Here is an 18654-nt window from a genome sequence, read left to right on the forward strand (position 1 = left end):
AATTTTATCATCTACACTTCACATAGGAGTCATTTTATCACTCATTAGTAACCGATCATATATGATTAGATGTGAATTTAAAATATACATATAATGTCTATTGTACGAGTTGGACAAAAAAAAATCAAAAAATTTCACCGAATTTATAAATATTAATCTCCAATTCTATTATTAAATCACAGAAAATATGAAATATTCTTTTTAAAACCAACTGATATGCAATTGGTGCATAATAAAGAACAAAATATCTGCGTTTCATAATAGTGTCTAAAGCTGACCAAACTTTCCAACGTTAAGGGTAAAGTTGCTCTTGGCTGCCAACATTAGAGGTAAAATTGCACAATTTTAAACATTAGAGGTAAAATTGCTCTTGTCTATAAACGTTAGGGGGTATTTGTGCACCTTACCCTAATATAAAACCATATGCGGACTAATTTCTCTAAATTTCAAATATAAATCAATAACATAGATTATAGATCAAGCTAAAAATAAAAATGCTCTGAAAATAACCAACCACAGTATGATTTAGACAATATTCCACAACAAGATTCTACTAGGATTTCAGCAATCAATAATCTCTAAACGTATTTCGATAACAGACAAAAACATTAGAAAAGAACCGCATCAATAAACTCTACAAACACACAATTCACATCACACACATGAACTCCTTAAATAAATAAAAAATTATATATAAAAAAGCATTACGTGAACCATCATCGTGGTCTAGTAAGCATTCCAAAACCTAATACCGTACAACAAAATCTCAAAGGATCTCTTGTAATTATCCAATAACTAGTTAGGATTAAGGTATAATTTCCCTCCATAGCAAATAGAACATCTGATCGATCTACGAATCCAATGAGTTATTTGATGAAACTGAAAATTGAAGAGAAAAAGAGACTAACCCTGAAAGAGATAAGAGAGTTGTTGAAGAATTGTATAGATAACAATGTTTGATATCTCAGCCTATAAACGGGTTGGACACTTATTTATAGTTACGTGCCTTGCTAATTCTAAGTAATTGTAACATAAAAAAAAAATTAATATTGAAACTCTCTTATTTTTTTTAAACTTGGAAGTTTCTTCACTATATCCAATTTGTAAATTATAGGATTTATATGCATTTTCAAATCATGTCTTCAATTTCTCGTAGGATTTGATTTTTTTTTTCTTATTTGAGTATCGACTTAAAGTTTCATTATTTTGCTAACCCGTTATAAATTTTTTTTTTGCTAGCCCATATCTTACGAGTTAATTAGGTCTCTAATCTTCTAAAACTACCAACCTATACATTGAAAGTTAAATGAAACGTTTTAGTGGTTACAATTGGAATTTAAGTCTCATTAATAAAAATTAATTCATGGAATTAATTCCTCATTAAGTAAATAATTAATTCTAAAGTCAATGAAATAAAATATTTTCTATAGTCTCCCTTCTCTGCCTATATTTTGACTTTCCCCCTCAGTCCGAAAACATAGAAAACATCGGACTGCAGAAATTCTATTTGGTCTCTGCATTTTCGTTTTCCTATCTTTCTTCTTATGTTTGTTTTTCATTCTTGCTGACGATAATTTGATATGCACGATTAGAGTTCGGTTTATGCTTTTATTGTATCTTGGGAGACGATTGCCAATTGCGGTAAAATCTGTCTTAAGGAGACTAATTTCATTAGGTCTCGAAATCTTCTTCTTCTATTCATTCAATCTATTTGAAGTGTTCTTATATCCAATTTATTGTAATTTTTTTATTATTTCTACACTTTAATTTTATAAAATTATTATTTCGTTCATGTTGTCATTTCTTTACGAATTGATATTGCTAACAGTTTTGAGAACCATGATCGGAAGTTTTCATTTTTAGTAGGATTTGACCTTTTTGTATTTTAATATTTTATTTTGAAAAAATTTCAAAAAGATACTCGTGATTTCGTACTTTGACACTTTGGCAACTATGGAATTTTTTTTTTTTGTGACAAAATGATATTTATGTTTTTTTATGTCACAAAAAAAAAGATGTTTTAATGACACTGTTAAAGTCGAATAAATATTTTTAGTATAACTATTGAGTTAATAATGTGGTGGAAGAGTTTATTTTCCAATTTATATTCTCTTATGTAATTTATTTGTAATACAAAAATAATGCACGGTAAAGCGATATTTTAAAATAATAATCAAGATAAAACTCATTGTATTTTCTCAATCATTTTTTTTCCAGTAAAATTGATGACTTGAAGTGATTTGGATTATCTGAAGAAATAGCGAAATAAAAGATTTAGGTAGAGGAAAGTGATTGAAGAAAAAAAATGTCCAACTTTAATAATATTACTAAGTGATATAGGATAAAAATGATTGGGCCTAGACAAACGCCCGACCGAATCTAATATGTGAGCCTGAACTAAGGGCCCATATCAAAGCAAGATAAAAGAATTGGGATGTACAGCTAAATAGAAGCTTTAGCAGAAAGTGATTCAGCTTAACACGTGACCAATGGGTGCTTCGGACTTCAAAATACACTTATGTTCCCTAGATCACGTCGTATATTATGGAATGATATAAAGGAAAAGAAGTTTGAAGCCAACCATAAGTCTACACGTGGAAATGCGCAGTACCAAACTCAATCAAGAGCTGACACGTGTAAAATACATTACACTTTAAGTATGTAATCATCTATAAAAAGCACTGGAAACAGAGCTCCATGTACGTTTTACTATTTTCACATTCTCTCACTAATTTCTTTTAATTTCATACTTACTCCTAAGTATCTTACTGACTTAAGCATAGGACAGGGGACGCTAGATTCCGACCCTTCCCTAACTGTTTTCGGTTGGTTCAGGTGGCCGACAGATAGATCAAAAAGAATTGTTCATAATTGAAGACATCAATTGGTACGATGAACATGAACAATTTACGTGCAAATGGCTCATCTACATAGCTTTGTGGTTCAGCCAGTTCTCCAGCAAACTATTGACATTCCAAGAACTTTGGCTGCATCTAATTGTGGCCTGGTTGATGCCAGCAACAATCCACTGGAACAGTTGCACATTTCTCTGGCTCTACATCAAAGAATTGATGCTTGTCTGGGATCCTTAAACCATGAACAACGTCACTTCATGGATGGTCTTAAAAAATTGATATACAATATTGGATCAGTCTAGGAGTCCATGCACATTCTCAGAGCGGAGCATGCAACCCAGATGGAAGTCACGTGAATTGAGATTAGGGAGGCAAGAGAGGCTGGCAGGTATGGAGATAGGCATGGATCCACGACTTGCTCTATGGGATACCATGACGTCCGAACTTGTCCGAAGAAGAGAGAAATCTTAGAGGAATCTCAACCAGAAGTGATCCGTGGATGATAAAGCAAAAGCATGACAATCCTTCATACCAAAGACGTTATCGGTCACCTTCACCTTTTAAGCAGATTCCAAAGCCTGAAAGTTCCAGATCTTCAAAATGACATAGAGGTGTTTGTCATGATTCCCCCAAATTCTTGATTCATCGTTATGAAGCAAACCGAATGAGACCAGAGGTTTCTAAATCTCCAAATTGAAGAAACTAAAGGCCAAAACCCAGACCGAATGTGGATGAGGCAAGTTCATTGAAGGAAGAAGTGTTCAATCTCATAAAGAAATAGTTGCATCATGCCATAAAGGACGGATTGTTAGAGTCAAGGATGTCAGAGATTACTGATATGGATACTCCTCTTAGCGCAGAAATCATGATTCAACCTATGCCAAGAGGAAATATCCATTTCTCAAAGACTATAATGGTATCATTCACCCTACTCTTTACGTGAAAAAAATTCTTAAGGCTCTTCAGACTATGACAGCAACTAATGCCCTCATGTGCCGATTATTTCGACAACTTTGAAAGACTTGCCTTGAGAACTTCCCCGGTTACTGAGTCTGTGATTTCATTGGTTGTATTTGCTTCCATCTTGAAATGCTCTTTCATTAACTGTGTATTAGTATGACAAGTTGTTGCCTGGCTCCATCAGATCCTTTAAACAAATGTCAAAAGAATTTGTTGATCATTTCATCACTTCTCCAAGAAGGATTGTTATCAATCCTTGCATCTTTCGCAGAATCGTTTAATTGTTAGAAGTCAAGTTTGATGCATAATTTATATTAAAAATTAATTTGGAATTAATAACTTCACTGGCACACCCGTACAATCACTCGCAAAAGCCAATGTTAAAATCGGGATATTCCAAAAATATCGTAACAATTACTTTTATAAACTGGGGATTAATTTTATTTAACTTACTTAGTTGTGATAAAAGATAAATGTTTTTATATAGTTAAATTTACTATGTCAGATAAATCAAATAGCTTAATAATGAATAATTCATTTATTAATAAATTATGTTCCAAAACAATTATCTATCGAATAACCTATTATCCATCAAGCCTTGATTTTAGTATTTTGTTAGAGCATCTCCAACAGTCTTTTAAGTTGACTCTTAAGTTAAAATTTGAGAAGGAAGAATGAAAAATCAGCTCCAATAGTCTCTTAGTGGCTCCTCAAATCAATAAGAGCCTCTCCATTCTCTCTATTATTAGAGAGCCTCTCTCCACCTCTTAGTGTCTCTTAATTTATTTTTTTATTAATAATTTATTATTGAGGAGTCTCTCTCCTCACACTATTGGTAAATATAATAACAATTAATAATTTTAATGATAAAGTAATAAATAGGGTTAAAGTGCAAAAATACCCCTAAAGTTTTGGGTCAAGAGCAAATTTACCCCTAACGTCTAAAATTGTGCAAAAATACATCTAATGTTGGAAGTAAAGAGCAATTTTACCCCTAATGTTGATAAATTGGGTCAATTTGAGAAATAATTCATCAAACTGTCTTCTTAGTCATGAATCTTGTCATCTACACTTCACATGTGCGTCATTTTATCAGTAACAAATCACAAACATATGTTGGGATGTGAAAAAAAATTAAAAAATATAATGCCTTTTTGTACGAATTAGACAAAAAATAAATTCAAAAAATTCACCGAATTTATAAATATTAATCACCAATTCTATTATTAAATTATAAAAAACGTGAAATCTTTTTTTAGAACGGATTGTTATGCAAGAACGGATTGTTATGCAATTGGGGCAGAATAATGAGCAAAAATATGCGTTTTATAATATGTCCGAAATTGATCCAATTTATCAACGTTAGGGGTAAAATTGCTATTGGCTTTCAACGTTAAGGGTAAAATTGTACCATTTTAGACGTTAGGGGTAAAATTGCTCCTGACCCAAAATGTTAGGGGTAATTGCATCTTAACCCCAATAAATAAGGAGTAAATATAAGGCGTGTTGTTGGAGATAAAATATCCTAGTCACTCTTAAATCACTAAGATCCAGTACACTAAAAGTCACTTGAAGATGTTCTCAATTTTATTAGATAATTTTTTTTTTTATTAATGTCTTCATCTATCAAGCCATGATTTTAGTCCTATGTTATTTCCAAAATGAATTTGAGAATCAATTGCATATAATTATAAAAATAGAAAAGGAAAACAATATTTATATAACGGTTAAAAATGGAAAGTTAAGGTAGGATTTGGAATTATTATAGTAGGTACACACTAAAGCATAGGAATAAATTTTGGTAATATTTCTAGTTTAGTGGCATAATTTTAGTTTACCATCTTATATTTAAGGAAGTTTAGAAAGCTAACGTGAGAGTCCCTAAATTTAGAGAGTCAATCTACTTTTCGAATCAAATTCAAGGAGTTTCTAATATATTAAGCATACTATTTAAGAGTAAAAATCTAATTGATATTTATGAGAATATAGAAAGAAAAACGCGGTTCCGAGTAAGGCAACACTAAAATGATCTAAACTTGTGCTCATGTTTAAGCCTAAAACCCTTTGCTCGCACTCCTTTTTCTTTGCTGAACTTTCATTTTAGTTTCCATTCAGACTAGAACTTGCAAGCCATGAAGAGGAAGTTCCATTTCGAGCAATCAAATGGAGTAGAAGAAGCAGACTCAGACTTGTATAATCATGGAGTAGAGTGGCATAGAGGGTCACTGATTGGAAAAGGAGGGTACGGGTCTGTTTATATAGCGGAGTTGAAAAACCCAAATTCAAGAAACGAAGCTTTTCCAGAGTTAATGACGATCAAATCAGCCAAGGTTTCTGCATCAAGTTCACTTAAAAAGGAGAAACGAGTACTCGACGATCTTCGTGGTTGTCCTTATATCATCGATTGCTATGGTGAAGAAACTACTACAACTAAGAAAGGTAAGATGATTTACAATTTATTACTCGAATATGCTTCTGAAGGAACCCTCGATTCTCTTATTAAGCAATCAGGGGGTTGTGGATTGCATGAATCAGATGTGAGGAGATATACAAGATGTATTCTTAAAGGAATTGATTATATCCATAGTCGTGGATATGTGCATTGTGATTTGAATCCTGCTAATGTGTTGCTTGTATCCGATGAAAATTGGGAAACTTTTGTCCCTAAAATTGGGGATTTTGGGTTAGCTAAGAGACTGGTTAAGAGTAAACAAATGGAATTTTATTCTAGTTTAGAAGGGACTCTTCGCTATATGGCTCCAGAGACTATAATCGATGAGATTCAAGAGTATCCATGTGATATTTGGGCGCTTGGGTGCATTGTTTTAGAGATGTTAACTGGGAAAAAGGTTTGGATAGGTATGGAAATTGATGAAATTTTTGCAAAGATTAGTTACCTTTACCAATTTCCTAATATTCCTCCACAAATTTCAGAGGAAGCCAAAGATTTCCTGAAAGGGTGTTTTGTGAGAAACCCTATGTTGAGGTTCAGTGCTGGGTTGCTATTGATTCATCCTTTTGTATATGATGATGAAATTAGAGAAAATTCGGATGAAGAAAGGGTTAAATTCTTGCTCATCCTTGGAAAATGTTGATGACAATTGTAAGGTAGATAAAAAGCAAGAATAATAGGTCATGTTCTTTGTTGCTTAATTTCACTATCAATCAGTTCAATTTAATAATCAGTTTAGTTTAATAATTTATCATTACTTATTATACTTATAATTATTTTTATAATTATTTTTTCATTATTATTATTATCACTATTATTAGAACCATTATTAATTTTATCAAAATTTTATTTTAATTATTGCTATTTTTAAAGGATTATATTGAATTTCAATAGAATTCAGTTCAGTTTTTTTTTCAGTCATAAAGAACAAAACCAACTTGATAGAGTAAAAGTAAATAGTGAAAATAAATGTGTTATTGAATAATTTAATTTATCATTTTGTTTTTAAACAAACCTCATTTATGCACACAAATGCAAATATTTTTACAATTAAATAAAAGGTAAATTAAAAAAAAACTCTATGCTTTCACATTTATCAAACTAGTATGTGTAAAAAAAATTATCCAAACAATGACTGAGGTTTTCGTTTATCAGTTTGACAAAACATGAAAATACATAAATTTTTTTGAAATTTACCTTAAATAAATGATGCCAAACTTATGAGTATCTTGCTATTTCCTCTCTCAATCTTATTAAAAGAAAATCAATAATGATTATTCCTTTAAATAATTATTAGATGTAATTGAAGAGAAAAAAATATCACAAATAATGTACATATGTTAATATATAAAAATATTATTTAAAATTCTCAAAAACTAATTAGAATACATAAAAAAATAAATTATTCTTTTTAACCACTATAGCAATTTAAATTTTCAATAAATTTTCTTTTTGCTTCGGGTTTTTTTTTTTTTTTTTTTTTTGTAAATTGAGTAATCACACCAAACTCATATAAGGGAAAATAAATATGGTCGTAAGAAAATCAATACATCAATTAAAAGGGGAGACTATATAAAAATCGAGGTAAATTACACCCATGGCCACTTAATTTTACACATTTTAACATTGTGGCAACTGAATTTCAATTATTAATGTGATCACTGAACTTTACACTTTTTTACACTGGTGGCAATTCAATTTTAACTAACTTCTCAAACTAACCGTTAACGATTTCAAAATGAAAATATTCAAGAATTAAAATTGTTCAGAACAACATTTACCATGAAACCACATTTTTATTTTTCAAAATCACATTTTTTGGAGCTTTCTCTCTCTACAAATTCTCTTTCTCTCCTAACAAAATAACACATAAATGACCTCAAAACGAAAATTTTCAAGAATTAAAGTTCCTTAGAATATCATTACGCTTTGGATTTTTTATTTTTAGGCCGTCAAGGGTCGTTTTGAGGCATTGAGTGGCCACCGGTATTAAAAAATGTAAAATTCAGTGGCGATACTTTTAAGAATTGAAATTCAATGACCATAATATTAAATGGATAAAGTTCAGTGGTCATGTATGTAATTTATCCATAAAAATCGTTAGTACCGGAAAAAATAAAAGGAAATACCTTTTTATTTTTTTTATTTTGACATATAATGAATTGATAATGTATATCAATTCCTAAAAACGCTTTTTAAGTTAAGATGAAAGGAAATAAATTTAGTTATATAAAAAATCGAACGAAATGTGTAATTTAGAATACTCGTTAGTTGAGTAGTTATATTTAAATAAAATAACATTAATAATAAAATGTATCAAAATAAAATAAAATTAATATTCTTAAAAAAATATATTTGATAGTTTAAGATTTTTTTTTAGTTTTTTATTTTTTTTAATTTTTTTAGAATTAAAAAAATGTCATAAAATTTAAGGGCCAATTTTTTTAAAAGGATCGTCTGAAAGCCGCTTGGGGCCGTCTAGGACCGCATGGGACCATCTAGACGGTCATAAATCGGTCAACCGATTGATGTTAGTGTTCTAAAAAATCCCCGCCTAGGCCGATTTTTAGAACACGGGTAAAGAGGAAGAGAGTTCACAAAGATCAAGACCGGATTGCTGGGTAAAGATCTGAATTCTCCTTCAGAAGCTTTTCTCAATGGGCACATACCTTACGCTAATGACTCATTGTTAGAGAGAAGGAAGAAGACGATGAAGGAGGGAGATGAAGAACAGATGAAGTGGCTGGCATTACGAGAGGAAGACTCGATGAAGAACAGATGAAGTGGCTGGCATTACGAGAGGAAGACTCGATGAAGAACATAAGAAGGAAGGAGCAGAGTTGTTGCAGTGGCTACGATAAATTTAGGGCAAAAATTTAGGGAGTTTTCTTTTCTTTTCTATATATATGTCTGTATGTAAATTAGTTTTATTTTAATTGTTGTGATATAATATACTTAATAGTTATTAGTTAATACTAATTACTTGTATTATTTGTTACTAATCGTAATTTATAAATTGAGCCGATTTCAACCGGCCTAACCCATTTCAACCGATTTTTTCCGCCTAACACGACTTGTCTGATTTAACCCGATTTGAACCGTCCATGCGGAATAAAATCGGGTTTCCGACTTATGCCGACCATTTATACAAAATCGGATTGATGTTGTAAATATCACTAATATATCGGCCGACTAGTCGCCGACTTGACCGATTTTTACAACACTGATTATATGAGTATTATTTAAATTAAATTATAAAATTGTACAGAGGAAAAATAAAACTTCATATATAAAAAATATATTTTATATGATAAATCTTCAGTTCTTTCAGTCCAGTTCGGTCCAATCCAATCCAATTCGGTTATCGGTCCAATTCTGGATAATTTGGATCCAGTTAGTCAATAATCCAGTTTGGTCCAGTTCTTTCGAAAAAGTCAACAATTTGGTCCAATTTTAGATCTTTTTACTCGGATATTCGGCCCAATCCAGTTTCTCCTGAATCCGCATCCTAGTTGCGCTCACATGGACCCCGATGACCACGTAAATTTAGTCATTCACCGTTAGATCTCGGCGGATTAAATATAAGCCTTAGGATGTTTTGAATCTCCACCTTAGAATTTTAATCCGCCTAGATCTAACGGTGAATGACCAAATTTACGTGGTCATCAGGGTCCATGTGAACACAACTGATCCGCATCCAGCCTACTCTTAATAACAATTTCTCCTATTATTAGAAGCTTTTTTTTTTTGTAGTGCAAGAAAAACAGACCAACATATTAAGAAAAAAAAGGCTTAATACATCATTTGCCCCCTGAACTTGTCCAAAAAGCTTGATTGGCCTTCTGAACTTTCAAAGTATCCCGATAGCACCTTCAACTTGCATAAAATGTTCAATTAGGCCCCTGAACTTGTGCAAAATGTAATCAATTGATCACTCGGTTGCAAAAAAAAAAGTAAGTTAAATGCAGAAGATGTATTGTAAGCGTCTTCGATGTATGAGATTCTAATATTAGAGAAGATAAATTTTATAGTTGAGCAAGTAATAACTTTCTTTTTAATTTATTTTTGAATTATGTAATGAAATTCTAAGATGCGTGGAATACATCTTCCGTATTTAACTAACTTTTTTGCAACCGAGTGATCAAATAATTATATTTTGCGCAAGTTCAGGGGACTAGCTGAACATTTTATGCAAATTGAGGGAGCTATCGAGACACTTTGAAAGTTCAGGGGCCAATCAAGCTTTTTAGATAAGTTCAGGGAGCAAATCACGTATTAAGCCAAAAAAAAATATAAATATGAAAACCTATAACAACAATATAAATGAGATCAATTTATATTAATAGTCATCTATAAAGCCATGACTTAATGATTTGATTTGTTAAATTCAATTAGATAATTAGATCGGTTTGTTAATAAATTAGATAATTTTTTGATTAATAGTAGGGATGGCAACGGGTACTCTACCCGCGGGTACCCGACCTTAATGGGACTACCCGTACCTTATATAAAAGGGTATGAGACGGGTATGGGATCAAAACCATTACCCGTTAGGGTAATGGGACGGGTATGGGAGTACCCCCAGGGTACCCGATACCCGTTACCCGTCATAACTCTTTTATATATTAAAAAAATATTATTGTGTTTTAGATGTAAGATGTGAGATTTAAACACCAATCTTTTGTTCTTGGACTGTTAAGTGATACCACTAAGCTACTTTATTTTTATTGATTAAGATTTAATTTGTTTAATTTTTAGATGGATGATTTATTAAATTTATACTTTGATAAATTTGTAATATTTTTTGTTTTATTTATTGATTCTTAACGGGTAAGGATACCCACGGGTACCCATGAATTAAATGGGACGGATATGGGATGCAAAACACATACCCGTTAGGGTAATGGGAAGGGTACGGATAATTAAAAAATAAAAGGGTAAGAGTTTGGGATTGGCACTACCCGCGGGTACCCTACCCGTTGCCATCCCTAATTAATAGCCATCTATCAAGCCATGATTTTAGTCATCTATTATTTCCAAAATGAATTTGAGAATCAATTGCATATAATTATAATAAAAATAGAAAAGGAAAGCAATATTTATATAACTCTTAAATATGGAAGTTAAGGTATGATTTGGAATTGTTATAGTAGGCACACACTAATGCATAGGAATAAAATTTGGTATTATTTCTTGTTTAGTGGACATAATTTTAGTGTATCATTTTATATTTAAGTAAGTCTGGAGAGCTAACGAGACAGTCCCTAAATTTAGGGAATTAGTCTACTTTTCGAATCAAATTCAGAGAGTTTCTGATATATTAAGCATAATAATTATGAGAATATAGAAACAAAAACGCGGTTCCATTTTGAAACCGAGTAAGGCAACAGTGAAATTAAGCGCTCATGTTTAAGCATAAAACCCTTTGCTCGCCTTCCTTTTTCTTTGTTGAACTTTCATTTTAGTTTCCATTCAGGCCAAAACATACAAGCCATGGAGAGGAAGTTCCATTATGAGCAATCAAATGGAGTAGAAGAAGCAGACTCGGGCTTGTATAATCATGGAGTAGAGTGGCACAGAGGGTCATTGATTGGAAAAGGAGGGTTCGGGTCTGTTTATATAGCGGAGTTGAAAAACCCAAATTTAAGAAACGAAGTTTTTCCAGAGTTAATGGCGATCAAATCAGCCGAGATTTCTGCATCAAGTTCACTTCAGAAGGAGAAACAAGTACTCGACGATCTTCGTTGTTGTCCTTATATCATCGATTGTTATGGTGAAGAAACTACTACAACTAAGAACGGTAAGATGATTTACAATTTAATACTTGAATATGCTTCTGAAGGAACCCTAGCTTCTCTTATTAAGCAATCGGGGGGTCGTGGATTGCCTGAATCAGATGTGAGGAGCTATACAAGATGCATTCTTAAAGGAATTGATTATATCCATAGCAATGGATATGTGCATTGTGATTTGAAGCCTGCTAATGTGTTGCTTGTATATTATGAAAATTGGGAAAACTTTGTCCCTAAAATTGGGGATTTTGGATTGGCCAAAAGATTTGTGAAGACTAAAAAGACTAATTTAGGAGGGACTCCTTTATATATAGTGCCAGAGACTGTAATTGATGGGATTCAAGAGTATCCATGTGATATTTGGGCGCTTGGGTGCATTGTTTTGGAGATGTTAACTGGGAAAAAGGTTTGGAATCCAAAACGAGACATGAAAAATGATGAAATTTTTGAAAAGATTAGTAACCATTATGAATTGCCTAAGATTCCTCCACAAATTTCAGAGGAAGCCAAAGATTTTCTGAAACGGTGTTTTGTGAGAAACCCTACGTTGAGGTTCACTGCTGGATTGCTATTGATTCATCCTTTCGTATACGATGATGAAATTGGAGAAAATTCGAATGAAGAAAAGGTGAATTTCCAAAACGAGGAGTAATAGAAATAAGATATGTGTTTTTATTGAAAATAATTTAATTCATCATTTTGTTTTTAAAGGAACTCCATTGAGGAATGCAAATGCAAATATTTTTGAAATTAAATAAATAATGCTATTTTTCTTAAAAGGATTGATAGATAGATAGATCATGTTTACAATGTAATGAAATTTCAAATGAAAATAAAATCAATAGTTATTAGATGTAATTTGAAGAGAAAAAATATAAAAAAATAATGCAAAAATATTTTTTTTATCATTAAAAGAAAATTTATAGAACAATAACCAGAATTACACAATAGAAGACAGAGCTAAAAACTAGTAGCAAAGCTACCAAGTATCTAGGAGTATTTATTCCTATTCTTCAAAGCAATACCCCTTAATCTAACATAGAAAACGGTGCTCCCTACAACATTGTTATAATGAAAACAATCCCTTTGAAAATAGCATTTGTTCCTAGCTAACCATATATGGTAAACATAGGCAGTAAAAGCAATTCTTCTAACTCCAGCAAGAATCAATTTTTCAGAAGCCTTTTTTCCCAACCAACTTACAATTCTTCTCCAGCTTAGATTCTCAACTGGCAACATACACCTATCAGCAATAGTTTTCCACATAGTATGAATGACATGACATGTGAAGAACAAATGGTCATTAGTTCCAGCATTTCACAGACACAGTAGAATTCTGAACTATACTCAATCGAAACAACTTAGTTTTAACATTGAGTCTCTTGTGTATAGCCAACAAACAACAAAACACACTTGGGGATATTACCTGGACCCCAAAGTAGTTTAGACCAAGGAACTGTCTAATTATGAGGCCGAATAACATTCCAAGCAAAAGAGATGGATTAAAATTCAATCTTAGAACGAGGCTAGATGATCTTATCTTACAAATTAGGGATATGCTTAAAACAATGAACAAGGTTCCAATCTTCCTCAGTAATTCTATTCATAGGATCAGGCAGAACCCAAGACCCTCTCCTCCAAACTTCATCAACTTTAGCACCAATAGGAATGTCAGCATCTGCAATGTCTAAAGTAGGAAAAAGCTCATGCAAACTCGTACCATTTAAACAAGGATCAAACCAAAAGGAGAAGGAATGACCATTCCCCATCTTGTACTGGAGTTTTCCTTTAAAGATGTCTTTTAACCAGAGAATCTTCCTCCAACTCCAGCTGGCCTCAAGAGATTTATTTAAACCCTAAAAACTCAACTTTTGAGCTTGTTTTCAATTACTCAATTAGCCTAAAGTGTTTGTTTAGCAGTGATAATCTCCCACAATAAACGGCCAATAGCAACTTTATTCCAATGGTTAAGATCCAGTATAACTAAACCACCTTCAGATTTTGGTTGACACGTTGTCTTCCAAGCAACTAGAGCTCCTCTAGAGTTGGAACTATAACCAGTCCATAAGAATTTTTGTACATTTCTGATCAATTGCACAAATAACAGAGGCTGGAAAAATAAAGATGGAGGCCCAATAAACTTGAAGGCTCCTAAGAACTCCACTAATCAACTGAATTCTCCTTGCATATGTCAGATGTTTTGCACCCCATGAATCAATTCTTCTTGTAACCCTTTCCACCAACATTGAACACTACTCATTGCTTAGCTTTGTGGAGATTAAAGTATCCCTAAATACTTGACAAGAAAAGTCCCTTCACTGAAACTAGTCAAAATTAAAATACACTTTTTAACCATGGCAGAAACCCCAACACTTAAAAACATATTACTCTTGTTATTATTAACCTGCAGCCCTGAAGAGTCCTCAAAAACTTTCAAACAATGCATTTACTCCATCACAGAAGTGAGATCTCCTTTGCAGAAAAGGAAAAAGATCGGCAAAAACACAAATAATCGATTCAATTTAAGCCTAGCACAACCTTTGTGAAATTTGAAAAAGGAAGTAGTTGAGGAAATGAACATTCTTAACAGATACTCCATACACAAGTCAAAAACTAAAGCTTTCCCGAGGTCAATTTGCTTCTAGAGGCATTTCTGTGATAGTTACGAATCAATTCTTGTTCTAGAAGAATATTATCTGAAACCCTTCGCCCTGGGATAAAAGCAGATTGATTGGGGCTTACCAGATTACCCACTACCAAATTGGGTCTTTGAGTAAGGATCTTTTGTGATTGTTTTGTAAACCATTGTAATTGGTCTATAATCCCTCAAACCCCGTGGAACTGAAGTTTTAATGATCACCACCAAAGCAGTTACATTTATCTGTTTCAACATTTTTCCGGTAATGAAGAAGTCTCTAATAGATTTACAGAAGTCAGTCCCAACTATATCGGGTAAACTACACCAATGGTACCTGAACTTTATATAGTTTACACTTTGGTACCTAGATTACATTTTGTCCCAAAAATATACCTGAAGTAATGATAACCGGACAATTTAGTATATTTTTACCGGTTATGACCGGTCAAAGCGAGTTTCATGAGTTAATTACATTAATGGTACCCGAACTTTACCATAATTCACATTTCGGTACCTGAATTTTAGTTTATCCTAAAAACATAACACAAGTAAAAGTGACTGAAAGGTTTAGTTCATTTGATCGGTTAGTGACCGGGTAACATGAACTAAACATTAGGATTCACCATACACTCAATTAACATAAAATTATAATATTATCATTTATGAGCTAAATGACAGTATTATAATTTTATGTTAATTGAGTGTATGATTGGTCTCAATTTTTAATTTAAAATGGTCAAACTTGGGTTGATCAATCACTGATCGGTCAAATATACTAAAATATTGAGTCATTTTTACTTGAAGTGTATTTTTTAGACAAAATGAAATCTAGGTATCAAAATGTGAATTCGGATAAAATTCAGGTACTATTAGTGTAATTTACTCGTCAAAATCGCATTGACCGGCCATTAACCGGTAAAATATACTTAATTTTCAGGTCATCATTATTTCGGATATATTTTTGAGACAAAATGTAATCTAGGTACCAAAGTGTGAATTAGGATAAAATTCAGGTACCATTGATGTAATTTACTCCAACTATATCCCAATGCTTAAAAAAGAAGCTACTGTAACCATCTACCTCAAGGGCCTTAGAATCATTAATGTAAATATATTAATACGTAAATATTATTTAAAAATTCTCAAAAAGATAATCGAATATATGAAAAATAAATTAATTTTGTTTAACCACTAATATTTGTGAATCTTGTCAAAGTCTTAGAAAAAATATCAATATAAATTCTCAATAAATTTTCTTTTTATTTCATGAAAAAGAATTTGTAAATTCAGTTCCAAAGAAACTCAAACAATTCTTGAATTTGAAGTTGTTGTTGGTCCTGTGTGATTAGTTCCAAGGGGGGTTAGGAACTAATATAACTTTTTCTATTTTAATTAAGCTGACTTAATATATTTTCTTAAGTTTGTCAACTTAGCTTTGGTCAGCACGGTCGATTGTAACGTAAGATAGCTTTAGTCAGATATTGACTAGAATTATTTTACATATGAGTTGGGAATTGACACTTTTGTGGTCAGCTTCCAACTCATCACTCTTATTTACTCAATATCAATTTAGACAATTTATATGCTGAGTAAATATAACAAGCAACACATACAGATATATATCTATATATTGAGAGAGTTAGAGATTACTCAGCACAACTTATCCTGGTTCGGCCTCTCCGCCTACGTCCAGTCCCTAGAGTCCCTCCGGGCTTTTGAAATCCAATACCGAACTCTTTAAAGGTAGAGCACAAACCGTTTACAAGGCAGTTGAATATGCAAGAGTACCTTCCTCTATTCGTCTACTCAACTCCTACTAAGTGCTATAACCGAACACTTAGGTTTCTCTACCACTGAGTATTTACAACCAAACACTCAGCACAACACTCTCAATAATACAATTGATACAGACATGTTCTTTTTCAGATAAAGAACACTTTAGATGATTACAAAAATCACTCTAGCTTTTACACAAGAATAGAAAGTTGGTGTAAGATCTCTTTTTGTTTTGATATGCTTTTTACTTGTATTTTTATCTCTTCTATTTTCTGTCTTTTTTGGCCATGATCCAAGAGGTATACTTGTCCCTTTATTGTTGCAATCTGAAGATCAAATTATTTGAGTTTGATTTGCCCGTTGAATCCAAAACGGCTCTTTTGGGGACAATGTTCTGGTCAGCTTCAGATATGCAGGTCAATCCAGTCGTTTGAATTTCCAGTCGTCAGATTTATCTTCTTCTTGCAGATTTCGTCTTCTTATGCCAGTTTGTCTTTTAGCAAAAGAACAGTTGACCCATGCATCTCGAAATTGGCTTTTTCGTAATTCCAAGGTTTCTATTATTGGTGCAGACAGTTGTCGGAGCTTGTCTTTTAGCAAACGGATCATTCATGCTGTCCTGAAGATCAATCAGCTTGTCTTTAATGACCGTTGTCTTTGATTGTTGCCAATTCAGATACTGAGTTCCCTTTTACTCAGCTTCCATGGTCAGATTCATTCTGCAAGACATAGTTCTCAAGAAGACTTTTCTACTTTTGATACTGAGTTCCGTTCCACTCAGCTTCTTGATCTTTAAGCTTATGTTCTGAAGATGACTTATCTTCTCTTACGCTGAGTTCCACTCTACTCAGCTTGTACTGTGATCTCATGCTGACTTCGTCCTGTCTTACTTTTTATTTCTATTTGTATTTATATTTATACTTAACATTGAACAAACATATTACTACAATTAAATCAAAGCACTTAAATTTAATTGTCCCTTAATCATGGATTAACTTAAATAATTTTGTCAAATCAAAATCATGTGGAAATGTGTTTCAACAAACTCCCCCATTTTGATATTGGCAAAATATTTAGTTGATGGAACTCAACATTGAGATTCCCCATGATTGAAATTCTTTTTATGTTTCTGAAATTACTCCCCCGTAAGGGTTGCATCTATTGACTTATCTTAACTCTAAACCTTCTAAGATTCAATTGAGTAAAATTAAGACATGTTTATACTGACTTAGTTCAATTCTAGACCTTCCAAGATCTAATTCAGATGAGCCTAGGTCAGTTTTTCAGAAGAGGTCAATGTGTGGAATATGTTTTGACTCAGTTTTGATACATGGTTGGTTTGATAACTGAGTTATGGGAAAACTTTTTCAGAGCAATTGTATCAAGTTTAATGTGTACTGAGTATATTCTTTTTTCTTTTGTTTGTTTGTTCAATTAAGACAGATCAGCATAAAGCACAATACGTAAGTAAGCATCGCATACGATTAATCAATTTGGAATAAGAGATGCATAATTCTATAGATAGTCAGCAAGACAAAATACGCATGAAAAATAAAAATCTAGCTAGATATTTCTTCCTATTGACTTGGACTTGGGCAGGATTGATTACTATTTCTTCCTATTGACTTGGACTTGGGCAGGATTGATTTTGCCTTTTCCCTTTTGTTGCTGCTGACTACCAGATGCTTCTCCTGCATGTTGAGTTATATCTGCTTGTACTTTCTCCCCCGTTTTGCCACCATCAGGCGGAGGAGGAACGAAAGTGTCGTTGAGAGTAGCACGAGTTAATCTGATTGAATACGCTTTGATCCGTTTGGTGCTTTCCCTTAGACCATCAAAAACTGGAATACCATCGTCCAAGATATCACGAGGAATTCGGATAGAGGCACTGAACATACTCAATATATATTCTTGAGATTTTCCTACCCATGTGATTGTGTCAGTTAGCTGTGCATAAGCTTGATGGTACATCTTGAGCAAAGCCGAGTCATAGAACTAACGTTGAGCATTGGTGTGGCGCATATGTTTGTAGGTGGCTCTGGAGTATTTCAACAGTTCGTTTGTTTTGAGTTGGTCAGTTTCCATTTCCTCTTTACTCAAGTTGAGTACATGGACAGATTGGCTAATTTGTTCGACCGAATATTGAGAAGTTGAGGAGATTAGCTCGTGAGTGCCGGTCAG

At 32.7% G+C, this 18654-nt stretch overlaps 2 protein-coding genes across 2 annotated transcripts; both read left to right on the forward strand.

Annotated features, from left to right (window-relative positions):
* The first annotated feature begins 5947 nt into the window (after nt 1-5947).
* On the forward strand, nt 5948-6910 carry LOC136205973 (mitogen-activated protein kinase kinase kinase 20-like). The gene has a single exon (XM_065996852.1). The coding sequence runs from the start codon at nt 5948-5950 to the stop codon at nt 6908-6910; it is 963 nt and encodes a 320-aa protein (XP_065852924.1).
* Nucleotides 6911-11760: 4850 nt separating this feature from the next.
* Nucleotides 11761-12711, forward strand: LOC136205975 (mitogen-activated protein kinase kinase kinase 20-like). The gene has a single exon (XM_065996853.1). The coding sequence runs from the start codon at nt 11761-11763 to the stop codon at nt 12709-12711; it is 951 nt and encodes a 316-aa protein (XP_065852925.1).
* The last annotated feature ends 5943 nt before the right edge of the window (nt 12712-18654 follow it).

Source organism: Euphorbia lathyris, chromosome 9 (assembly GCF_963576675.1).
Source record: "Euphorbia lathyris chromosome 9, ddEupLath1.1, whole genome shotgun sequence".
Classification (NCBI taxonomy): Eukaryota; Viridiplantae; Streptophyta; class Magnoliopsida; order Malpighiales; family Euphorbiaceae; genus Euphorbia; species Euphorbia lathyris.

Excerpts from the sequence above, each read along its gene's own strand:
- LOC136205973 (XM_065996852.1), top strand. The coding sequence starts at position 5,948 with ATGAAGAGGAAGTTCCATTTCGAGCAATCAAATGGAGTAGAAGAAGCA.
- LOC136205975 (XM_065996853.1), top strand. The coding sequence starts at position 11,761 with ATGGAGAGGAAGTTCCATTATGAGCAATCAAATGGAGTAGAAGAAGCA.